This window comes from Medicago sativa, chromosome 3, assembly GCF_051527215.1.
Source record: "Medicago sativa cultivar Bolivia chromosome 3, Bolivia_mono, whole genome shotgun sequence".
Taxonomy (NCBI): domain Eukaryota; kingdom Viridiplantae; phylum Streptophyta; class Magnoliopsida; order Fabales; family Fabaceae; genus Medicago; species Medicago sativa.
Window position 1 is genome coordinate 60,310,001 of NC_140751.1, and position 26,380 is coordinate 60,336,380.

At 32.5% G+C, this 26,380-nt stretch overlaps 2 protein-coding genes, 1 long non-coding RNA gene and 1 pseudogene across 5 annotated transcripts in view; all 4 read left to right on the forward strand.

The window, feature by feature from the left end:
• LOC146938781 (uncharacterized) overlaps nt 1-1,171 on the forward strand; it is a 1,317-nt gene extending 146 nt beyond the window's left edge. For both annotated transcript variants that reach the window (XR_015031420.1, XR_015031419.1), the window contains 3 exons: nt 1-100; nt 528-868; nt 957-1,171. The exon at nt 1-100 is cut by the window's left edge. This is a non-coding gene — a long non-coding RNA (uncharacterized LOC146938781). The remainder of the gene's footprint in view (nt 101-527; nt 869-956) is intronic.
• A 247-nt stretch (nt 1,172-1,418) lies between these two features.
• On the forward strand, nt 1,419-6,132 carry LOC146938782 (uncharacterized). Its single transcript, XM_085749685.1, has 5 exons — nt 1,419-1,522; nt 2,734-2,765; nt 3,870-4,023; nt 5,632-5,734; nt 5,846-6,132. Exons 1-4 carry the CDS (start codon nt 1,419-1,421, stop codon nt 5,714-5,716), a joined length of 375 nt encoding a protein of 124 aa, XP_085605811.1. The 3' UTR covers nt 5,717-5,734; nt 5,846-6,132.
• Nucleotides 6,133-11,100: 4,968 nt separating this feature from the next.
• LOC146938783 (BTB/POZ domain-containing protein) lies at nt 11,101-14,226 on the forward strand. Its single transcript, XM_085752689.1, has 4 exons — nt 11,101-11,576; nt 11,991-12,139; nt 12,485-12,603; nt 13,346-14,226. Exons 1-4 carry the CDS (start codon nt 11,458-11,460, stop codon nt 13,949-13,951), a joined length of 993 nt encoding a protein of 330 aa, XP_085608815.1. The 5' UTR covers nt 11,101-11,457; the 3' UTR covers nt 13,952-14,226.
• A 5,472-nt stretch (nt 14,227-19,698) lies between these two features.
• On the forward strand, nt 19,699-26,017 carry LOC146938784 (subtilisin-like protease SBT5.4; annotated as a pseudogene). Its single transcript, XR_015031421.1, has 11 exons — nt 19,699-19,793; nt 19,955-20,064; nt 20,159-20,256; nt 20,881-21,048; nt 21,968-22,072; nt 23,048-23,588; nt 23,941-24,035; nt 24,281-24,529; nt 24,710-24,824; nt 24,959-25,172; nt 25,355-26,017. The product of XR_015031421.1 is annotated as a subtilisin-like protease SBT5.4 (transcript).
• The last annotated feature ends 363 nt before the right edge of the window (nt 26,018-26,380 follow it).

The following is a 26,380-nucleotide window of genomic DNA, read 5'->3' on the forward strand; positions in this document are numbered from 1 at the left end:
CAACAGAGGATCGGTTGTTCCCTTTCTTCATAAATCTGTTTGTTCAACACAGGATCCGTTTCTTCATTTATCTACGTTCAACATGTCCAACACAGGATCGGTTAGTTCCCTTTATCAATTTTCTGCGTTTAATCCCTGTTCCCTTTCTCATTTATCTTCATAGATCTGCGTTCAATCCCTGTTGGATTTTTTTATATGCTCCGATTTGTTATTGATGATTGAGATTTAATCAGTTGTTTGTGTGTGGTTGGATCTGTTGGATTTGAATGGTTATGGCTTGTAGGTACGGTTTGGTTATTATTTTGTAGCGTTTGTGGTTCGTTTTGATTTTGTAGTGGATTTGTGTGTGAAAAGCTTGTGCGTGAAAACTGTTAGTGCACAGGTTATGTGTTATAAAATTGTGCAGGCTTCAGTATTGAAATTGGTGTTTGATTTTGGCACTGTGCGGTTTTACTTGTGTTATTTATCATTACAAACAAAGTGCATAGATAGAGTATTAATGTCACATGTGAATTTGAACTCAACAGGAAATGGACATGGATAATGTTGGTAATTCTCAGGAACTCATCATTTCACAAGAAAGTGCACACCAAACTACTACTGGGCAGACTACTACTGGCCTCACCCCCTCATCATCTCAACCACCACCAATTGAAACAATAGAAGCACCTATTGATATCACAGATGATAATACAGAGGCATTGGCAGAAACAGGTAACAGCAGGCGTCGGAGTAAGGTAACACAGATGACAAATCCTTTGTATTTTTTAGATAACTGCAATCTGTACTGCATTTGCATTATTTACAGGTGATCAATTATGTAATGAGTTTGCAAATTTACTCAATGAAATAGAACCTGATGATGAATGTAAGATCTTTATTCCATTTATTTAATACTACCTTCCAATTTACTAACTTTAATGTTTATAGTTTAACTTGTATTTTTTATTATATAGGTGAAATATTGACTAGTGGTGTTACTTCCCATTTTGAAGAGTGAAGCTGAAGATGTAGGTAGCATCTGCAGAAAGACAGAAGACAACTTTTATGTGGCTATTTATTTTAGCAATTTTAAATTTTGATGAACAATGATGTGGTTTGAATTTGACTATGTTGTTTTGATACTTTGGATCATAGGTTAATTTTGAACATTGACATTTTGGTTATGTTATTTGGTTTTTTTTTTGTTATGTTATTTTGGCTATGTTATTCGATTTTTTAAAAAAAAAACTTTTTTTTTTATTAAAAATATTCACTATGGGTATGGGGATGGGGATGGGATCCCCGAACCCGTCGGGGACGGGGATGGGATTCAATTTTTCATCCCCGTTGGGTATGGGTAGGGTAACGGGTAAGTTTATGAGAATAGGGTATGGGGATGGGGAAGGCAATACCCGTCCCCACCCGTACCCATTGCCATGCCTAATCACCACCGCCAACCCTCTCTTACATATCAATCTGTTGGTTTCAAACCATGGCAACACATTGTATTTGTTGACCTAAACTTATTCCCTTTCTCCAGGTACTCAATCTGTTAAATTTTGTAGGTTAATTAAGTGTAATTTCATTTTTTTATTTTTAATTTGTATGCTATTTTTTTATAATTTTACAATAAAAAAAATTTGGGTTTGGATCAGTTTCATTGACATTAAGGTTAAAATAGTTATTTTTATATCCAAAAGATGATTTTGTTGAAGAAATTGGGGTTTGTTCTGGACATTAACAAGTCTGGGTTTGGCTCTGTTTCATTTACATCAACAGAAATTACTATTTTTTATGGGTAAAAGATGATGATGATGTTAAAAGGTCTTGGTTTTGTTTCATTTTTTTTTTGTTATTATAAATTGTTGTGTGGTAAATATATTGAGGGCTTTGCAAGGATTGTGAATGATAAATGGTAGTATAGAATTAGCTTGATGTGTGCTCAGTGCTCTGATGTAGTAAACATGCTGGTTGGAATAGGGTGATGCTCATGGATGATGGCTAACTGTAACCTTTGAGCTGTGTGCACTTCAGGCACCAAAGTTGTTTTCAGTCTGCTAACACACAACCCCTCTTTCTCTGTAGTGTTTTTATTTCCTTTTAAGTTTTATTTTGATTTCTTGCTCTTATAGATTATTTTGTGAATAATTCCACTATGTTTATTCATGTGCTAATTGCCTAATCTTTCTATATGGCAGTTGCAAGGATGATTGTGTAACCTTTTGTCTTTACATCGCACTCCATTTTTCACGTGTTAATTACATAATTTTTCTCAATTTAATTTAAATGAGTGATTTGTTTCAACGTTTATCTTTGTTTTGAACTTTAAAAGCAATACAAGCACCTAATGTATTTCAGAATTGCGAATTTCCTAAAAGAACCATGGATATGTACCTTTTTATGAACAATAAGGTTGTTTTTAAGATTGGGATAAAATATCTTATACTCAACGAAAAACAAGATGCGCTCGAAAGATTTTCAAATGGTTCTAACTCAAAAAGGATTTATGTGCTCTAATTGTTGTGATACAATGCAAGTCATTTTCCTTTATCTATCAGGACCAGTTTTAACTCATTGCACAATGTAAGTCTTTTTACTTTTTACTTTCCAATTGCAAATGATAGCTTCTTATAAAAAAGAAGTTTGGTTCCACATTGTTTTAAGTTTTGTAGTTTTTGTATTAACATTGTTCTTTTTAACGTGAATCTTTTTATCGGTAAGAACATTCTAATTGTTTTTTGATCAATCTAGGGATTTTCATATTGGTGATTTCACAAATGAAGGTATTTTGTTTTTCATTTAACGCTGCCTAATTTCATGACAACGTCTGTCTAATTTATTTTAAGAAAAGGATAATATTTTACTCTAATATATTTTAACCATTATTGTTTTAATTGTTGAACACTAATGCATCGACCACTTTACTCTTTTTATAGATTGGATAAGCTCTTTTAGGAAGCATCATGAATTCTTAATACATTCCCTTAAAAAAATTGAATTCTTCATATAAAGTGATGTGACCATATATTCCCAGAGATTTTATTTTTGTTTGTTCCTTTTCTCTGTTTGTTAGCATGTTGACCCTACATACTTGCACTTTTATGTTTTTTTAGTACCATTGACACCTTTGGCAATGGTACCATGACATTTACCTCTTTTTTTACTGTACAAGCTTCACACTTCCTTGGTGATGCAAACTTTCTTTTTATTTCAATTTTCTAACATTCTGTATTTTATCTTTACTCTCAGCACATGTTTCTCAAGCATTCAGCAGTATGTGCTTAATATGTCCTGTTACTACATATGTTCTATCATCATTTTTTTTTTTTTTGAGGAAATGTTCTATCATTAATATTGCTTAACATCAGAGGTTTGGTGACAGCCTGGAAATAAAAGCAAGGAACTTCTTATGCAAACAAGCCTTTAAAAAAATATAGAAAATAAACATAGGTATTGGACGTAATCTTCTAGCCATCTGTCATAACTATGTGAACATATTTGAAGGTAGTAATTGTTGAATCTGTGTTATTAATAGTGTTCTTGAATAAATTATTGATGCAGGTAAACTCTTCTTACTTGGCTTCATTTTATATTTAACTCTAATGATTATTGTCTATGATGAAACCTTAAGACATAGTCTTAGTTTCCAATTAATTATGTATCAATGGAGAATTTCATTAAAGCAAGGCAATAAAGAAAAATCATTTAAGATTGTACTTTTATCCATCAAAATAAGCATTGCAAGAAGCTTAGGCCATTTCTTATTTAAGAGCTATACTGCCTGCTGCAAGTTTAAGAACTGTACTGCCTGATGTCCCTTTCTTATTTTATCCATTTTAATATAAGTCATTCTTGGTGGACTCATTTTCTGTTCTGATTCAAAACAGGTAAGCTTAGGCCAACTCTAGGAGCAGAAAGCTTGGCCTTCAATTCTTTGTTAGCAATATCGACCGGTTTTTTAAGGCCAACAAATAAGTTAAGGCCGTCAGTGATGGTGCTCCTATTTACCTTTCAATCGTCTTTAAGTATCTTGCCGCTAAGGTAATCGTCGGTCTCCGTTCACATTCATCTGCAAATCCTTTGCCTCCCATTCCCATATTTGACATGTATGTGTAACATTCTTTGATTATTTATCTTCACTTCATGGTCAATTTTTCACATGCTAATTAAAAAGATCGAGGTCTGTACATTATTATTTTTTGTTTATAATTGCATAAACATGATATATGTCATGGACTCTATACTGAGTTCCTTTTCGTTAATTTTTTGTGTCTTCAAATGTATGAAACATTACTTTGTTGAAAAAATTCGTATTTAGTCTTATCTACGTTTTTGTAATCATGTGTTTTTTGTTGGTTGTTGGCTTTGCCTATGCACTTTGAGCTGGACCTTTTGGGACTCCCATAAATTAATACAACTCGCATTATTTGTTTGTCTCATAACTGGCAGTCTCATTTTCAAATATAGAGTCTACAAAAACAATTGATAGATTTGTTGTTAGACCTATTTTAGACAACCAATTCACTAAAGTAGCAGTTGCTACGAGATATCCTGCTCTGTTTATAGTTCTTCCTATTATCCTTTTTTCCTTTCTTGAGGGGCTGCTTCCAAGTTCTTTATTTAGTTAAAGTTTTAATCTCTTTTGGCACTTGGTTTTGGAATTCCAACATGATATTAAAACTGAAAGTGTTAATTTGTTTGACTGTTGACACTTATATTTTTTACAAGTGATCTGGCAATATAATGCATTTGTAGCAAAAGACCGATCTAAACTTATGAGGATTGTAAAAGTACAATTATTTAACTCAGTCCAATAAATGTTCTTCATATATGATTGAATGGTAGTAGTTAATAATTTGTGCAAGGACAAACCATTGCATACCACTGCTATGATATCATAGTTTCAGTTTTAGTTAGGTTCTTTATGTTATTTTTAGTTTCAAGTTGGTCATCATGTGGTCTCTGTTTACATTCAGTATGGAAGTGATTGTTACACAAATTATAGCTAGCAAACCGGTAGGTAGAGTTTTTCAATTTGGCTAGGTGTATGCTTATTTCTACCTTTAGCTCTTTTATTGTTTTAAAGCTATTTTACTATTATATATCATATGATCATTTTCAAGTAACAATATATTGCAATATTTAATTAATACCTTTATCCCTTTTTCACGCAGGTTTGATTTGTAGTTTCTAGAATACATCAATATAAGTGTTATTGCAATTTTTGGATTAGGTTTTGTAAGGATGGTACTATGGCAAGAATAATCCTAGGTTTTTAAAGTTTCATTTGAAGTTTTAATTCTGCTTGAATATTGCATGTCTTAACACTTGAAAAATAGGCATAGGTGTACCTTGATTGCTTAAACTTTTGTAAACAAATTCTTTAGAAAAGTCTATTGAATGGAAAGTTGAGATTCGAAAAAATTTGCACATCCTATCAATGATGTGAACTCTGTCGTTACAATTGGCGGGGATGAAACTCTTCGGCAGGCCATCGATTTAATATATGACAATTCCCGTTCTTAGAGTGGAATTGGATTCTACTCATATTTGAGTTTTATATATGTGTAGTCTTGGTTTTAATATTGATGTCTTGACTTTTACAATTTAGACAATTTATTCAATCTTTTGGATTATGTTATGGTACAGGCCATGTAAGCTTCATAGAAAAACCATGTGGCATTGCAGAAACGCTGATGATGTTTTAATCCTGGTAGATCGTTTGGTAGCTTGAAAGGAATAATGTTTATAGGTATGTTATTATTAAGGTGAATATTTCATGAACCTACAATTTGACATCTTTATTTATGTTAACAGAAACAACATTGATACTAAAACTGTATTATTTTGAATATGAAAACAGGTTAACAGGGAACTAAGTCAGCTGTTTTGCTAAGTTGTTTCAGCATCCATCCTGGAGTTAATTTGAAATTCCAAGTCTATTGGCGCAACATTGTTAATGCAAAGTATTCTACATAATGCACTAGGGCACATGTTTAGCGTTTTGAATTGCGTATTGAGTTATTGTATTTTCTAAAGATACTTTATTTAAAAGTTGTGTATCCAATACCGTTGCGTCGTGGGTGTACTTTTATCAAACTCGATATTAACTTAAACGTGTTATGTTATCAAATAACTTTTACGGTGGCATATATTTCGTCAAGTTGCGTGTTTTACTATATATGACCCGTGCGGCAGCACGGGTAGACGATCTAGTGTATATATATATATATATATATATATATATATATATATATATATATATATATATATATATATATTAAAACGAGAACATTCTCTCTCTAACCCTTAGCCTTGCGTTTTATACATGCCACGTTGGAGTGTCCGTGTGGGCAAAAACTAACGGAACTGGTCTTTTTATTTGACAGAAGGGATTTTTTTGACCGACGGAGACACAATTAAAAGACCAAAAACATGAGTTTTATTACTTATGGGACCAAAATGAAAACTGAAAATTAATTAAGGGACCAAATGACCTATTAAGCCTAAAAAAAACTACTAATTTTTGTTAAAGGGTAATAATCATTTTGCTCTTTGAATATGTAACTAGTAGTTAAAATAGTCTTTCAATATATCAAAATTTTTAAATAGTTACTTATTGTGCATTATATTAGTCAAAATAGTCTCTTATGTTAAAATGTCTCGTTAATATTGTGATATTAATCCTTCAATATACTTACTACTTATTACCATATCAATCACTAAATATTTAGTTACTGTCATTTCAATCCCTATATAAAAAGAGTTAATGTCAACATTGATGTTAATCATTTAAGTCCCTGCATAATCAAAAATTATTATAGAATTTCTATACATTGAAGGACAACAATGATTTTCATTATTCATTATGTAACCAAAATAATTAGGGTCATGTTAACTTGTGTCCTTAGGACACATGTTAAGCAATCTAAAAAGAGTAATTTTGCATTGAAAAATATAATATATCTACTTTTAAAAAGTTGAATGTACAACTTTTAATACGTATATTTCTATAATGAGTTTCTTAAGATATACTGAGAGCACAAATTAGCATTTTCCAAATAATTATTACCCTTTTCTTTTCATCTTTTTGTAGGACCGCTTGACTCAGCTTGACTTATTTATTGGACCAAATTGCAAAAGCAAATTGAGTCGGACCGGCCTATATTTATAGGGAGCTATTTTCCCTACCCTATAATGTTTTTTTGCAAAATGATCCTCTAAAAATTTCTATCATGTTTTCTCATGTTTTTTAATCTCAACACTTAATTAGTTCTTGTCTACTGTTTAAATTTTTAAAATTCGCTCGTATATTTTAAGATTTAGATCTAACACATTATTTTCTTAAGTTTTTTTTACTAGAGAGTATCCTAATCCATGCACTTGAGTCTTGAGATACGTAGCTTCTGAAAAAACACTATTTTTTGTCTTCTTGCTGGAAAGATATGGGTAAAAATATCATTTATTTTATTTTATTTTATAGCCCTTTTTTATTTTGTGTTTTATTTTAATAGAAAAAGTTATGCTAACTTATGATCTAAAGGTACATGTTAAAAATAACACTTTTAATTTTTTTAAAAACTTGAAACACAATTTTCAATACAAAATTTAGATCTTTAGTATATCAAGAAGTGCCCTAACGGCACATATTAGCTTTCTCTCAACGAGTATTTTTAAGACAGTGTTTAATAACTATAAAAAGTAAATTTTTACATAAATCAAAAAAACAATGTATTAGAAATTAAAATATTTGACTTTTTAATGAGTAATTTCTTAATTTAAAATCTTAAAGAGTGTCCTCAGGATACTCATTAACAAGAAGGGTCTCTTTGATGGTCAGAAAAGGATAGAGACATAATATGATATAGAGCAAGATAGAAACAAAATATGATATGAATATGATAAGCATTAATTCTATCATGTGATTGTGTTAGGTTTTTGTATTGTGATTGGCTGCATTTTGTTAACAAGTGTTCTAGCAGATGTTGGACAAGATGTCTCGACATGTTAGTACTACATCTTGTACCAGCTGAAGTACTTTGTTTCGCAATCTTGGAAGATTATTTTTTTGTGTGAAATCCTTGAAGATATGATTGAACATTTTATTCATGTAACTTGTGGTCCAAGAGGCATGTGTTTCTATAAGCCTTTTATTGTCGGTTTGTCTATGCCGTATTTTCTAAGTTAAATGTCTTGACATTTAAGGAAATATTATATTTGCTACTAGAATATTGTGAAGAAAAAGCCCAAGCTGCTGAATGGCTATATAAGGAAGACTCAGACCTAGTTTCATTCACGAAAGCAGTATTATTGAAGTGACTCTTTTAGAGTTTCGTTGTTAAGCTCTGTGCTTTATTTTGTATACATCTCTGTGTGTTGCCACTGATTATCAAAGCGGGGAGATGATTTATTTTAGTTGAGTTGTATTTGGATCAAAGCCATCATATTGAGAAAAGAGTCTGAGGATCTTGAGTCCTTGTTATTTGTGAGTCTCTCTTTGTATCACCTTGATGCATTGAGCTGGACTAATAGTTGAGTTGTATTTGTGAATCGCTCAGAAGCTTTTAAGCAAAGAGTATGTTTTGTTTATTGGAATGTTTCTCCTATTTGATTGTAATCTTTGTTGAAATCACAGGGGTTGTGATTAAGTGAAGAAAGTGAGAGGGAATCTCATATCTAGGGGGAGTCCCTGGTAGAAATTCATGGGTAGTGATTAAGTAAGAAGACGGTGAACTGAAGGTTGTTCACATATGACTTTGAATTAATACTATTATAGTGAATTTTCTTTTTTGGCATGGATGTCCCCCAGATCAATATTTTGTGTTTTTTCTTCCCTGCACTTTACTTTATTACTGTTTATTGGTTAATTGTGTTAAAGCATTTGTTGTTACGTTGTCCTGACATTGCATTTGATATTCTTGGTGTCCTGACATCGTATACGACATCTATCCCCTACGTGTCCTGATATCATGATTTTATAATAATTAAATGAGAAAGTTACTCTCCTAATTAATTAAGTATTTTAAAAAGGCATGTAATTAATTATAAATAAGTGAAAAAGACAACATTTTAAAAATGACAGAATATCATGGTAATAAATAAGTAATGAATTTCTAATCATGTCAGGATAATTTCTAACACAACTTATACTCAGGATAAAAATTAAAAAGGGAAATCAGGATAGAATAGGAAAATAGTTTATTTTACTTATCTATTTAGTGGATCAAACATGATATTTAAACAAGATATGACAAATGTATCATATCATCTCTCTTTATCCCAACCATTAAACGGCCCTATTAATAATAATAGGGTTTGTCTAAAATGTGCAATATTACACATTTAATATAAAATACACAAATTTCAAGACAAAATTACTATTTAAAACTTATTATCATATGTAAATTTTTACATGATAGAAAAATCCTCATAGTAAAAATGTAGCAACTATAAAAAATACCGGAATAAACCGTCAATCATTTTTTTTTTCCGAGGGAAGCAATAAACCATCAATCATTCCCTCAAAAAATTAAATAAACCATCAATCATGTTATCGGGCTCATTCGTGCATTAATACAAATTGCACACTTGTACAAACACTAGGGGGTACAACACTATGAGTATTTATGAGTCTAATACCCCATGAATAAGGCCAAGGGACACATTTGTTGTAAACCTCTTAAATCACGTATTAATAAATAAATAAAAAACTGAAGAATGATAAATGAATATCTTTGGAGCCTTGCCTAAAGTGGTAAAATAAATAAGTTTCCATAAAAAAGTTGGGGAATTATTGTTAAGACAAATACTATTTATGAATCCAATATCCTTTCATAGGGCCAGGTAACCCATTTATTGGTGCAAACCCCTTAAATAAGAAAAAAAATCTTAAACTACTTACTTTCAAATGCCACCAACTAATTGGAAAGAGTAATGATATTTTGACATCCATTTGATGATAACTTTGTTGACAACCTTGTTTTTCTCACTTCTTATTGGTCAAAAACAATGGAGAGAGAAAAAGGAAGAGAGAGGATAACAATATCATGTGAGTATGAGAGAGAAAGTTGTCCAAAAGTTGTCAAAAAATGGTTGTCAAAATATCATTTCTCAATTGGAAAATATGCTATACTATACTGTACTGCATCAATATTACCCAAGTAGTGTTTAAAGTGAGTTTGAATATTTAGGTGAAGAGTTGGGCATAAACCCACAAATAATTTCATTATTGTCTTGGTGCATAAAATCAACTATATATATTGTTGTACTAGATTTAATGGTAAATAGGTCAACTTGCAAGTGAGTCACACCTCCACTTGCAACAGCAGCAGGAAAAAGGAATGGGTTTATGCTTCACAAAACTGAGACAACAATGGAGCTTAGCCCATTTTGCAAATTGCAACTTCCCTATTGGCAGAATGGAACCTAGCTACATAGTGATGCAGCATGCCATAGAGATAAAATATAGGGTGTTAAATCAGCACAAGAATACCCAAATTTGTTTGTTCAAATTGTAGTAACTAGTAAAGTATCAATTTATTAGTCAGCACATTATCAATATTCTAAAATTGGAATAGGGGATTAAATTAATTGAAACAAACATACAAATATAAAGACAAACTTGGATATTTAAATCACACACAAATAAAATATCTCATGATGTATAGTCACACATTAAATATGAGATGACTACACATTGGACACTTGTAGAGAATCAATAACATGATCAATTAGGAAATATCATTAACAAATAGCCATTTAGGGTCTAAACCAGAGGATATTTCTTTTCCAACAAAGGAACAAAAGTAGTTAAGCAAAATTATTAGTCAAATTTACAAGTAAGAAAGAAATAGATACTTTGCTTGAAAGCACAAAAAATGAAATTGAATATTCTTTTCCCTTCCATTCAAAATGACATAACCATAGAGTCATAATGAATCTTCACAAAAACCAAACACGTACACCTTCTGTTCCCTATTGACACAAGCAATCTAATGCAATAAACTTGTCAAAAACCAAACCAACCAATAGAATTTTATCATATGGCCCCATCACCATCCCATACCAATAAAAGTGCTCTGTATAAACCAACAAAACTAAATCACTCTCTCTCTCTCTAATCTCTCTTTCATAAAATAAAGAGTAAAAGCAACCAAGTTGATCATCTATAGAGTAAAAGCAACTCCAAATATCTTGAAGCATATTAGAAAACAATCAAACCAAACATTGAAAAAACTTCATTTGTTTTATTGTAATAAATAAGAAGAAAAGAAAACTATACTATAGCATAGTGAAAGTGGTAGTGAACAAGAGAGAGAGAGAGAGAGAGAGAGAGAGAGAGAGAGATTCATATGAAGAGAAACGAGGATTGTGGAAGAAAGAGTCAACAACCTGGGAAAGCCGGGAGAGTTTTTGTTGGAAGGTATATTGGATTGCATCCATGAAATATCAGTTGCACTTTCCTTTCCAAATAGAATGACTGATTCTCTTTACAAAGTTGATACAACTCCTCGTCTTGCTCAATGGAGAATCGATAACTTGGCTTCTTGTACTTATCGCAAATCTGATCCTTTCAAGATTGGTATCTGGAATTGGTCTCTCTCTCTCTCTCTCTCTCTCTCTCTCTCTCTCTCTCTCTCTCTCTCTCTCTATATATATATATATATATATATATATACACACACACACACACATCATTTTTAATGCAGGACACTTACCTAGTACATATGTTTTGTGATCACGGTGAATTTGACAAAATTACTGTGATGATGCCGTGATTCTGACAAATTCACCGTAATCTAAACATGTGCTAAAAAAAAGTGGGGTTGTGTTGGTTGATTTAAGAAAAATTGAGACAGCCCACATGGCTAAATAGATTTGAATATGCTGTAACATGTTTTGTATATTATAAAGTTTGGTTTTTTGCAAGACCCTTATGAGGAATTGGATTTGAGAGTGTGTGTGGCTTATTGTGTTGTGTTTGTTTTTTTGTTGTGTGTGAAATGAAGGTATTTGTCGGTGGAGAAACACAAGGTTGTGTTTGTTAAATTGTTTCCTGAAATATCCAATGTTACGAGAGATAATCCTCCAATTGCTTCGTTTATCATGCGTGTCGTTAGTTCTGCTCATGGAAATCGAAAAGCTCTCACACATCCAGGTAATCAAAATTCTGATTTTTGCAATTTTTGTTATTTCAATTTTTCTTGTGGATAGAGAACTATTGGAATTAATTTGTATACGCTGTCAGTTTAAAGATGTTTTACACAATCAATTATAATAGTTAGATCATTAGAAATGTTTGACATTTATCATAATCAATTTTAATGTCCTAATGCATGGAAATTAAACTCAAAATTATTAATCTTTGATTTTCTAGCATGTAATTTTTTATGTTGTTGATTGCAATTTTTACTGTTTTCTCAATTATGTTTTGCTGTTGAGTTCATTATATTATTTTTGACCATTCTTCTGTTGATTAATTTCTTGTTTTGATATGATACAGAGATAAAAGACAAAGTGATCAAGAGCAATGAAGATTTTGTTTGGTCAATTGAGGTTCCACTTTCTGGAAAATTCATCATTGATGTTGATTTCCTTGATTTGAAGATTGCAGGCCCAGATGTATATGCTTAAGACTAATCTCTAATTATTATTGATTTTCTGTGGTATTCATTGCAAATGTTAATCATTTAGAGGCAATTGGGAATGTGTCGGTTTAGCTAAAATCAATTTTGGGGTAATAATTGGATTTAGTAATCCCCTTTTATAATCATGAGCATTTAATTAATTCCTTTGTTCATAATCACCAATGATGAATCAGAATGATTAGTGATAATGGATTATATAATCAAACAGGGGAGGTTTCATTATCTTGATAAGTATAGCACAGCTGTAAAATTGACCCTCAAGCCAAGGGTTAACTAGTTAAATCTCTCTCCACAGTGATGACTCTAATTTGAATCTCTGACATTGTTGATAAAGTTTGTTTGGGCAGCAGTTCATTGGATTTTGATTTTCTGTAGTCGGAATCCTGTGTATTCAGGACACCAGTGGATGTTGGATCAAGATCAGACAATTCAGATTTTAAACTGGTAATTTTAGATTTTAAAAAATATCAAAATCAGCATGTTTTCTGCACGGTTCGATCTTGATCCAACAATTATCAATGCTATAATTGCAAGAACGCACGAGATGTTTGCTGCATGCAACCAAAATCCAGTTCATTTCTACGGTGACCAAGATTTGAGGGAATCATTATAAATTTAACATATCACAATCACAACATCATATTGAATATCTGATTGAATTGAGTATGTGATATTTTACCTTGTTTGAAATGCTAATTTTCGATACATTATTATAGGGTGGAGAACCTTGCTCCATATGGGGTGGTGAAGGATTTACTCAGGAGAGATCGAACGCAAAAGCCCTAGGGTCTCTTGGTAGAATGCTAAGAGAAGGCATTCACACAGACATCACAATCAATGCTTCGGATGGAAGTATAGGAGTTCATAGAGCTCTTCTAGCTGCCCGTTCACCTGTCTTCCAAAGCATGTTTTCACACGATCTTAAAGAGAAAGAGTTGTCAACCATAAACATCACAGACATGTCGATTGAAGTATGTCAGGCTTTTCTCAATTATCTTTACGGGATCATCAAAAATGAAGAATTTCTGACACATAGGCTAGCGCTTCTGCATGCAGCGGACAAGTACGACATATCTGACTTGAGAGAGGCCATCCATGAGAGTCTTCTAGAAGATATTGATACAAAAAATGTACTTGAGAGGCTTCAAAATGCATCACTATATCGGTTGACAAAACTGAAGATGCATTGTATCCAGTATCTTGTTAAATTTGGTAAAATATTTGAAATTCAGGATGATTTCAATTTATTCCTCCAAAACGCGGACAGGGATCTCATCGCTGAAGTCTTTGGGGAAGTTCTTGGTGCCTGGAAAGGATATTGAAGATCTTGCAACTTCAAAGGACAAGAAGGCTTGGTCTTATTTAATACGCACAAGAAATAGATTATTTGAATTTGTTGCGAAAGGATTTGCTTTGATGAACTTAATTCTTTTGCTGAATTGTATTTTTTTTATATGATTTCCTTGTACATATATATGTTATGCTTTTCAGTATAAACCACAAGGTAGTATTGTTTACAAACAAAAAAAAAAACTGTATAACTTGAACAAAAACAAGAATATATATTTGTGAATGCAAGTGATTTATGAATTTTGTATATACTTGATTGTTATATTTTATATTTCTTTGGTTAAGAGAACCCTTGTAGTTTTGTACATAGCATTTTGCATTATTTAGATGTTAGAACAATCTGATAAAATCTCAGATCCTGTCTCTGCAATATTGTTTTTTGAGCAATTATTTCTACTGATTAAGCATGTTAAAGTGACATTATGCAAAAGGAATATAAATGCAATTTGAAGCGTGTCTACCAAGTTACATCACTATGAAACCTATAAGTTTATTATAAAGAATTTGGAACACTATGCAGCGAAGACTTGTATGCCTAAGGTTTTGGACTAGATGTAGTAATTGCGTCACGCAATTGATGATGAAGATGATTTAGTGAAAGTGTAATGTAAGCGAACCAATCTCAAATCAATGGTGGAGACCGACTAATGCGTGAAACTACGTCCTTTTTCTACTGCAGTGGATCCGGATACTGTGTTTAGGGTTGCAAAGGGACTAGAAGGGTGAATTGGCATGCCTAGGGAAACTAGTCAAAGCAAGAGTTTTTGGTTCTTATCATCAAATCAATTTATCATACTCTTTCACTTACCATTGATTGATGAGAAAGAAAGTGTCTAGTAAATAGTGTAAGACTAATAAAAACATTATATTTGCCTTAACTAATGGATTTGAATCCTCTTGTTTTAAATGACCAATTACATGGCACTTACAGTTTAATAATTTGACTTAAAAAACCTGTTTCTCATAAAAATGAGACTTCATAAAAGAATCCAAATAATGGATAGGATTAAACATAAAAAATCAAGTGACTGATGGAATAAAAACTTAGTTAGGCCAAAAGCTAAAATTACCACATTTGATGGATTAAAAATATAGTTAGGCCTAAAAAAGATTAGGTGTGGGAGCCTGAAAGTCAACCTCAGTAGGTAAGGAATGAATTTCCTCTCTTGAGTAATCAGTAATTTCAAATTTTCAATTATTTCATTATTTATATTCATCATCACTTTCTATCAATTGTATCATTGAAAAAGTAAAAATTGAATTGAAGAGAATGATTAGAAGAAGACTTTTCCTTAACATATCAGATTAGTATCACACATAAAGGAGAAAGCAAATATCTCTTGATATCAAAGGCAAGAAAAATTATTCTGTTGTCTCCCACATAATTAAACACATAATGGCTAAGAATAAAGATACCCTCCACTTTGATTTAAATTTTTTTTTTTACCATGTAATTAACATGGTAACTTCAAAGGTGGACCACAAAGTTTTGCTCACATAACATGTAACTAACTAAAGGATAGTATCAAAACCAAAATCAACAAGCATGAGACATGAAAACAAAAGAAAAACAAGACAAAAGTTAGTTGATGAACAATTCACCTTTAACAGTAAGATCTCTTGTAGAGGGCTATACATCCATGTCTTCAAGAGAAATAGTTTGCTAGAACTTGGAGGAGAAATAAACAGAAGGAACATGTGAAGTTAACAAGCAATTGCATTATGCTTTATGTGAGATATGTTCTGGCAAGAATATGGAATATTACTAGGATCTTCTGTTTGCTTTTGGTATGTGTCATATGTGACACTTTTTAAATTTATTATTACTTGGTCTTTTCTAGTTTATAAGAACTTCTTAATTAAAATAAGTTTATGGTCTTTCACTTATATAAAAGTTCTTATATGCTCACAGATGTGTATAAAGATGTTAAATCACATAATTTCTGAAAAATTGAGAATCAGAAACTAAATTTAACTTATAGAAAAAGGTATTTTTAATTTGGGAAAATTATTCTTAACAAATGTTGCACAAATGTTTTTTTGTGTGACAGGAATACTAAAAAAAAAATCCCCTTCACATAATTCGAAATTCAAATGGTCCCTGACTTACAAGGGGAAAAAGGTAATTTCCCATTTTTTTTCCTTTCTTCATGTGCAAGTATGCTTTTATGAAGTTGCCCAAAACATGCTGAAAATTTTCACCTCTGAAAAATTGGTCAAAGTTGTGAAAGCAAGCATTTTTTGAAAAACAAAAATGACTCATCCTTGTTTGTGTAATTTCATCTTGCTATTCGGAGTCGTTGAAAATTGTGTTGTGAGACAAATGCCTTTGTGTTTCACTTTGGTGAGGCTACAATCACCTTGGAGGATGTTATGGTTTTAGGGGATTACCCTGTTCTTGGTGATCATGTTTTCACTTTACTTCAAGACAAAGAAATGGGAAAGGTGGAAGAGAAATTGATCCTTGTGAGACGGAAACCTAAAAAGAGTAAACAAGGTAAGGCAGAACATCGATATGGACGGATATTTTCATTGATAAAGGTAGTAAAATTGAACATGAAGCATTCCTTGCTACTTGGTTGTCAATTTTTGTTTTCCCACAAAGATTTGGTGACAATTTCTTTGTTTCCTATTGCTATATCATCTTGCTAGAGAGAATATACTGTTGGTTTGAGAAAATATACTGTTGGTAGTGATAGATTATCCTTGGAGCTCTTCAATCACCCTTTTACTTGGTTCAAATTTGGGTGTGGGAGAGGTTAAAAAATTTACAACCACAACCCATGTTGATCAACCATTGAGACCCTTTATTGTTTAAGTAACATAAGGTTAAAGCCTTGAAAATTGACAATGTTAGGTTGGCATTAGACTCGGCTATGGATGATTTTCTTTGGCATCCATATGATAGATATGCTGATAAGTGTGGTGTATTTTATCCAAATGATGAAATTTGGGTACCATTTAAGAAAGATTAGATAAAAATATGTTGTCATTTGTAACATGTTTGAGAGTTTCTGAACTTGTTGGATTTTACTCTATAGAGAAATTGCTATACAATTTGGAATGGATCAAAATGTTTCAAGTTATGTGCCTAGACCCCGTTTTGAGTTCGTTAAAATGTAGACCCGTGCTGACATTTCTCCCAAACTTGTTTGCACTTATACTTTTGGGTAATCATGTGACAATGGTTCAAACACTAGGATGTGTGATAATATCGATGTTGATGCTTCTTCAGGCTTACCTCCAAAACATAACACTTTGACAGTTAGTGCAGAAACGTGTTGAACTGCGAGCCAACCAGAATTCACTGTCTGCGATCGATTTCACAAGAACAACCTTGCTGATAGAACACTTGGATTTGATAACCCAATTATTGGGCCCAGTCCACCTAAGCACAGCTTCTAGAAGTGTGTGGAAGCTGAGGAAATATTAGTTGGTTAGGATATTTTCCTGAATTGTAGGAACTACTCGGTTATAAAAGCTTGGGAAGGGGGTAAGAGTAGGTATCAAATAAAGTTGTCATGAGTTTGTTTAGGAGAGAGTTCTCTCTAGTTTAGGAGCCTAGCTCTGGTAGGAGTTCATAGAACTCTGGTTTATTCCTGTCAGGCTGTCACTTTCTGTTATTTTCCATTGTAAGAGCTTGCTCACAGACATACTTTCTCCATAAAATTCCATTTCACCATTTTTGAATTTCTGAAGTTCCATCACATGCTCTATCTCCTTTCGTATCTGTCGAGGATTCTAAGCCTACCTTGGAAGAGTACAAGTATGAATGCAAGCAATTGTTCAACAAATTTTCTTCAGCATCATCAGCAGATTTTAAACAAATATTACCACTGAAAAGGCCAATTGCAGAACATAGCATTGAACATTCAATAGAGGTTTCGGAGGATGATTTTAAAGATGCAAATGAGAGCGTAAAAGCAAAGATGTCAGGTGACAGAATCGGCCAATCTGCGACTCAAAATGAAAGTCGTGGCCATATATTTGAATCAACTGTAGTGCTAGTGGAACTTGAACAGAGAATCAGCCGACATGAAAGAGTGCATACAGAGTTAAAGAGGGCAAGGTTTGGTCACGTTTGAAAACATAACTATACTAGTTAATCTACTTGACAAGAATATTAAAAAGCAAGACCAAATCAAACAAGAACTTTTAGGATTTTAATGTTGGTGCTTTCTTCTGCTATTACTTTATAGTTATATAAAAACGCAGTTATCAATTGGTACCTACTTGAATGAATGTAGCCAACTATTTAGAACACTGGATCTTTCCTTGTGAATTTTCATTTCTGATTTACAAGGAAACTCTCATTATTTATTATGTTCGTTTGGCTGAAACAGTTTCAGGTCACCAATGGGAGGGTTAACAGTGTTAATTACCCAACTTGAGTTAGCATAACAAGCTCATTTCTAGACCACCAGTTGTGATCCAAGATGACCGCAAAAGCAGCATCTACCTGCATTGCTAGCTTAAATTAAACTTGAGACAATCCCCTACATTGGTGCCGAAGAAAACTGGATCATTATCAGTAATCTTGCGAGCTCTCCAAAACTTCAAAACACGTTCACAGTCCCTAAACGCGTGCATCACAGTTTTAGCTTCCAAATTACATACCGGACACAAATCATGATTTGTCATTGCTCAACGTTTTTAGTTTTTTAGATTTGATAATATAAGTTTCGTAAGTTTTTTAAAATATCAACATTGATTTGATTCAGATTTCATGAGAAAATATCGTAAAAACCGAACCAAATCAAACCAATTATTTTTTATTAGTTCGGTTTAATTTTCTCACAAAAACCGAATCTAACCGACGTGTTACACTTTTAAGTATTCCTCGTGCAGCACATGTGGAGATGCTTAGCTCACACTTTATAGAATCCCACCATCCTATCACATACAACAAAAATGAGTGGAACAATCTCATCCATCCATAGAAAGTACAATCCGTGTGACACCATTGAAGCCAACCATTTCCAGCCATGTGGCAGCACCTGCCCTCAACCAGTACCGGCTCCAATCAATCGCAGGATATAAGTGACTTCCTGATTTGGGCTTGAGAGCAATGTGCAGTAGGTTCTTGATTTTGCAATAGGTTTGAGAAAATGGGCAGTTCATTCATGAGAATGAGACTATTTGTCAAAAATCTTAAGTCTTTTAGAATTGTCCATTTTCTCATATCTATTGCAAACACCGTTGAAGAACCGATTTTGTCTAAAATGGATATAAATGTAATGTTAACACAATTACAAAAGGTATGATCAACTCTTGGTTTGTTTATATGGTTCATAGGTTTTATAAACTTCATAAAATCTAATAAGTAATAACAACTATAATGAAGAAAAAAAAATGCAAAATGCTAAGGTTGATACCTTTAATCTACTTCAATAGATATTCCCTTTGTCAAACATAAAGAGTTTAGATAACCTTCTAAAGTGCTTATTAATTATTATTTCTCAAAGATAAGTACTTATGCTGAAAACTTGTATAAATTTTATACTGTAGATTGTGACAAAAGAGGGTTCATAGCAGATGAAATAACAAAGCTTGGTAAAGTAAATGTTGTCTCTACGTAGGTTTGATTGATTATGTCATATATCAAGGTTGCTTTCAGACTGAAAACGAAGCTATGGAAATTAAGCATCGTTGATGACTTCACTTATTACTTCAAATTAAGAGAAAGTGAACAATATTATGAGTTTAGTCTCCACACATCACTTTGTGTGCCATAATGAGTTTCTCTATTTTCCATCTATCTCATTCTTTCTTCTTTGGTCTTTCTTGCAACAATCTTCCCATGCCATCAAAAAGGTAAGCTCGATTTTTCCATTTAGTTTCGGTGGTAAGGTAAACAAAGTCCAGTCGATGATTGTTTCGGCCAAAATTCAAACTCGAATTCTCCGAACAATTACCCTAGACAATTTGTAGCTAATCTTGTCATAATTTTCTTGTCATAAAATTATTTGTTGCAGTCTTATATTGTGTACTTAGGATCACATTCTCATGGGCCAAACCCTTCAGCAAGTGATCTCCAATCTGCTACAAATTCCCACTACAATTTACTAGGCTCACACTTGGGAAGGTATATTATTCTATAGAGTATTTCAATAAACTTTTATTATAAAAGATATTAAATTATAACTTTCTTTCTCTATATATTATTATCACCTTCAAAGCCATGAGAAGGCTAAGGAAGCAATATTTTACTCATATAATAAACACATCAATGGTTTTGCTGCTGCACTTGAAGTAGAAGAAGCAGCAAAAATTGCAAGTAAGTGAATAGTCTCCCAAATATATGTAGATTTTTTAATCTCTTTTGCTCAATCTTTTTTTTTTTTTTTGAAGGAATCTCTTTTGCTCAATCTTTGACTATGTAGATATTTGTAAAAATATTTTAGGAACTAATGTAGTAAAATGGCATCGTGTGTGATTTGATTTGATTTATGTGTAAAAAAAGTTTTATACCGACAGTATATATAAATTAAATCCAAATAAAAAAAAAGAAATCAAATTGAATAAAAAAATTATATTGTTCTTTTTATATAATAATATTTGCAAAAAAGGTCAAATTTCATAAAAATAAATAAATAAATAAATAAAAGTTAAGTATTTCTAATATTCTCATGCATAAGATATGATGTTACTACCTCCGTCCCAATTTAATTGACCTACTTTGATTTTTCACACAGATTAAGAAAAGTGTATAAATAAAAGGGAAAGTGAAATATATTGTATTGGGAATGATAAAAGTAGTATTATTTAGTGTTATATTGTATTGGGAATGATGAAAGTTGTATTGAAAATTGAAATGGGTCAGTTATTTTGGGACACTTTTTTTTAGAAAATGGGTCGGTTATTCCGGGACGGAGGGAGTAATTATTTTCTCTGGGTGCAGAACATCCAAATGTAGTGTCTGTGTTTGAGAACAAAGGGCATGAATTGCAAACCACAAGATCATGGGAATTTCTTGGGCTAGAGAACAATTATGGAGTGGTTCCTAAAGACTCCATATGGGAGAAGGCAAGATATGGTGAGGGTACAATCATTGCTAACATTGATTCAGGTCAGTTTGTTATCTATCCCCATCACACTCAAAAGTCAATTTTCTATATCAATATTTTCAAAAGTGGAGGCTGCTTCTTGTCATTTTCCTAACAACAATATACACTCTTTTTATACTCCCTCCGGTCACTATTATAAGCAAAATTCCACTTTTTAGATACATTGAATAATTAATGTATCTAGCCTTTATTATAGACTAGATACATTAGTTATTCAATGTATCTAAAAAGTGAAATTTTGCTTATAATAGTGACCGGAGGGAGTATTTACCTTCTAATTCTAAAAGTAAGATAAAAATTACAAAAGTAATGAGATGAAATAAACAAAACATATCGATATGCGTGTCACGTTTGTCTTGTTTCCGCCAAATTATCCTTATTTATTAATTTTGTTACGTCTGCAACAACTTAATCGAATTTTTTCCCGCTCATTTACTTTATTAGGTTTGCAATTATTTTACCTAACAAATTTCATCTAAAAAAATGCATCGCACCAATTTCATTTCTATCCTCTTGCCTTTTTTTTGAAGAAAATATTTTCTACACTTATTTGATGCTGCACGTTTGTTCTAGAAACTATGAGCATATCAATGATCACGTTTGATGCCTTCTATTTTATACTTTTTTTTCGGCTACCCTAATTTCCATGTAAACTTGGTTATATATACCTGAATTATTGATAGGATTACCGAATTTTCTTTTATAATATTTTCAAATGTCATACATTTTATGAAGTGTTTTATTTTGTTTACTATGGATTATCACGTGTTATTTTTTCACCGTTACGTATTATATATTGCATTTTATTATTCGTATGTCAATCCCTTTACAATAAACCCGAGCGGAGCACGGGTCAAAAATCTAGTTATTAGTCAATTATGATAGTCCAAGTTGGAAATTGTTAGTTTTGTTCTTGAATAGGTGTTTGGCCTGAATCTAAAAGTTTTAGTGATGATGGAATGGGTCCGGTGCGGTCCCATCAAAGTGGCGTGGGATTTGCCAACTTGACAATTTTCGGTGCAAAAGGTTTGTCCTTGATTCTCATATCTTGAATTAGGATTCCTTGCAGTCGCCAAACTCCCACACTCACACGGTCATGATGTTGCTGATCGTTGGATCAAGATCGGATCTTACATATTTAATTGTTGGAGTTTTAATTTTTTTAAAAAAATCAAAAATCTATTTGAACCTGCACCGTCCAATCTTAATCTAATAGTCAACAACGTGATTAATGTGGGATTTTGGGGACTATAGAGTGTCTGATTTCCTTGGAAATTGGTGAAAAGGTTATGTACATGTGAATTTTGTCTATTTAAGGGAGAGATTTGGAAAGAAAAAAAAAATCATTACTCTCTCCGTCCCAGAATAACTGACCCATTTTCTAAAAAAAAGTGTCCCAAAATAACTGACTCATTTCAATTTTCAATACAACTTTCATCATTCCCAATACAATATAACACTAAATAATACTACTTTTATCATTCCCAATACAATATATTCCACTTTTCCCTTCATTTATACATTTTTCTTAATCTGTGTGAAAAACCAAAGTAGGTCAATTATACCGGGACGGAGGGAGTAGTTAATAAAGTGGCACAGATATTTATTTTACAAGTCTCTAACTAGAATTTAAACTTTGTAACTTGAAATTACAAGACTGCACTCTTACAACTAAAACTACACTTGTCATGTACTCCCTCCGTCCCGGTATAATTGACCTACTTTGGTTTTTCACACAGATTAAGAAAAGTGTATAAATGAAGGGGAAAGTGGAATATATTGTATTGGGAATGATAAAAGTAGTATTATTTAGTGTTATATTGTATTGGGAATGATGAAAGTTGTATTGAAAATTGAAATGGGTCAGTTATTTTGGGACACTTTTTTTTAGAAAATGGGTCAGTTATTCCGGGACGGAGGGAGTACTATGTACAAGTAAATTGCACCTATTTACTTCAACAAAATCTGTCACCTAAAATAATGTTCAACAAAATTACACAGGAAATTGATAGGAGCAAGATTCTACAGCAAAGGTTATGAATCAAAATTTGGCAGACTGAACCAATCCCTTTACAACGCGCGAGACGTATTAGGCCACGGCACACCAACTTTATCAGTCGCCGGAGGCAACTTTGTTACAGGAGCAAATGTTTTCGGCTTTGCCAACGGTACTGCTAAAGGTGGATCACCAAGATCACATGTTGCAGCCGACAAAGTGTGTTGGCTTGGAACAATTCAGATTGAATGCACTGATGCAGATATCATGCAAGCTTTTGAGGATGCTATAAGTGATGGTGTAGATATAATTTCATGTTCTTTAGGACAAACTAGTCCTAAAGAATTTTTTGAAGATGGAATTTCTATAGGGGCTTTTCATGCAATTGAAAATGGTGTAATAGTAGTTGCTGGTGGAGGTAATTCAGGACCAAAATTTGGAACTGTTACTAATTTGGCACCTTGGTTGTTCAGTGTCGCTGCTAGCACAATTGATAGAAACTTTGTTAGTTATCTTCAACTTGGTGACAAGAAGCACATAATAATGGTATCATTTTTTGTTTTTTTTTTTCCGTTACATTTCAGTTTAGGCTTATTGTTTATATGTGTAATAAGTTAGTTTGGAATGCAAACAATGTTTTAAAAACTGGACTGAACCGGTTGAACTGAAAATCGACTGTTTCAGTTGTAGCATAGTCTTATTGAATCAGGTCGAACAGTAGCTGAACGTTTTTTATTTTACTTTTTTAATCCTTTTTTATTTGCCATCTGTCTCAACTATGGTTAAATGGATTGAACCATAATTGAGAGGTATTTGATTCGATCTCCGATCCATTTTTTGAAACATTCGCTTCAAGTTGCATTTAATTTTATGCATAAATGTCATTGTTTTCTGCCAGGGAACTAGTCTTTCTACAGGTTTACCATATGAGAAGTTCTACTCTTTGATCAGTTCTGTAGATGCTAAAGTTGGTAATGCAACAATTGAAGATGCGTAAGTTCAAATATTAACTTAAGGACAAAACTTAGATGCAATACTGCAAGTGTTTTTCGTAGTATTTCTTCAAAAAAAGACAATTTCTTTAAAGTCGTTATTTTTTGTGACAGTATAAACAATGTCTATAACACTGCATTTAGATTTTGTCTTTATGTATAATAATATAGCTATTTTTGTATTGTCTAGTTTGTATTTTGTATTATTTCTTGATATATAAGTCTATGGTCTATGATCTATGGCAGTAAAATCTGTAAGGTTGGAAGTCTTGATCCTAACAAGGTCAAGGGAAAAATCTTGTTCTGTCTCCTAAGGGAGCTAGATGGATTAGTTTATGCGGAGGAGGAAGCTATTTCTGCTGGAGCAATAGGACTAGTTTTGGCAAATGATAAACAACGTGGTAACGACATCATGGCATATGCTCATTTGTTGCCAACATCACATATCAATTACACAGATGGTCAATATGTTCATTCCTACATGAAAGCCACCAAGTAATTTAACTTTCTCTTACACTTAGATTCCGGCCTGTTTGGATTGGCTTATTTGAGCTTATGCCATGTCCATAAACATTCAACTTATTCAACTTTTGTTATGGGAATAGTTTATACTTAAGCACTTATATGATAAACGCTTATGATGTAAGCACTTAATTAAGCTGTTAATCCAAACAGGAACCCCATGGCTTACATGACCAAGGCAAAAACTGAAGTGGGAGTAAAACCAGCTCCAGTAATAGCATCACTCTCATCAAGGGGACCTAATCCCATCCAACCAATAATCCTTAAGGTCCACTGTTTGTTTCACTAACTTTGGCATTAGTACATTCAATTACTCCTTAATGTGTTAGTTATCTTCTTCTTTTTTTAACAATCAATGTGTTAGTTATCTTGACAGTCTAAAGTTTTGGTTTTCATTTTCAGCCTGATATCAGTGCACCAGGTGTGGACATTCTTTATGCTTACATTGGAGCCATAAGTCCAACTGGTCTAGCATCAGATAATCGTCGGATTCCATATATTATAGGGTCAGGAACTTCTATATCATGCCCTCATGTTTCAGGTATTGCTGCCCTTCTCAAAACACTCTATCCCAATTGGAGTCCTGCTGCCTTTAAATCTGCAATCATGACTACAGGTACATTTAGATGCATTGCATAAGCTTTCTAAACATACCACAAAATAAGATTTTGTCCGACAAAATAATTTACTCATCAGTAACACTTGATAAGTGCATGAGAGACATGGAATCTGAGCTGCTAAAGAGCCTTTATAAATTTGTCTTTCCTAACTTGTCAATATTTATTTATGCACTTACAGCAACAATACAAGACAATAATCACAGTCCAATCAAAGATCAATCTAAGGAAGATGCAACTCCATTTGGTTATGGAGCAGGACACATACAACCAGAACTTGCTATGGACCCTGGACTTGTCTATGATCTAAACATTGTTGATTACTTGAAATTCCTTTGTGCACATGGTTACAACCAAACACAAATCAAAATGTTTTCCAGCATGCCCTACACTTGTCCCAAGTCTTACAACATGTTAGATTTCAACTATCCTTCAATCACAGTGCCTAATCTAGGGAAACACTATGTACAAGAAGTTACTCGTACAGTTACAAATGTTGGGTCACCTGGTACATATGATGTGCATGTCAAGGAACCTTATGGGATTTCTGTATTGGTTAAGCCAAGATCCTTAACATTTAATGAAGTTGGTGAAAAGAAAACATTCAAGATTGTTTTTAAGGTAACAAAACCAACATCATCAGGTTATGTGTTTGGTCACTTGTTGTGGTCTGATGGCAGACACAGTTATGAGTCCTCTTGTAGTCAAAGCATAACTAGAGAAATATTGGTCCTCAAGACACAAAGTTTTTAATGTATATTGTGTGTAGCATAATAGATCATCATATGATGCACATATATTGGTGTTTTTTTTATAAACAAAAGGATTATATTAAATCAACAAATCAGTGTTACACAGATAGGCCAAATCCTCAGGGATCTCTCCGATCCCTATTGAATTGCGCTTAATAAAAGTGTATTCATAAGCTACCATATTCCCTGATCGTAAACAGAAAATTACAATTATTGAAACACCTCTTCATCTTCCTAATGATTCTCACTCACAAAACTCCCTAAACAATTTCTCTGATGTTCTTCTCAAAAAAAAAATTCTCTGATGTTCTTCTCCACCTTTGATTTTTGGAATTTTTATGTAAAAAATGATGATAATAGGAAGAAAAAAAAAAACAAATCATTATCTAAAATTAAATTTTAAGATGCATACTTTTAAGATGAATATTTTCAAAGTTAAATGTATTTAGTAATTC

Coding starts and splice junctions, on each gene's coding strand:
- LOC146938782 (XM_085749685.1), top strand. CDS start 1,419: ATGCCTAATCACCACCGCCAACCCTCTCTTACATATCAATCTGTTGGT. Junction 2,766..3,869: donor TGGTGATTTCACAAATGAAG/GTATTTTGTTTT, acceptor GATTCAAAACAG/GTAAGCTTAGGCCAACTCTA. Junction 4,024..5,631: donor TTAAGTATCTTGCCGCTAAG/GTAATCGTCGGT, acceptor GTTATGGTACAG/GCCATGTAAGCTTCATAGAA.
- LOC146938783 (XM_085752689.1), top strand. CDS start 11,458: ATGACTGATTCTCTTTACAAAGTTGATACAACTCCTCGTCTTGCTCAA. Junction 12,140..12,484: donor AAAAGCTCTCACACATCCAG/GTAATCAAAATT, acceptor GATATGATACAG/AGATAAAAGACAAAGTGATC. Junction 12,604..13,345: donor TGAAGATTGCAGGCCCAGAT/GTATATGCTTAA, acceptor ACATTATTATAG/GGTGGAGAACCTTGCTCCAT.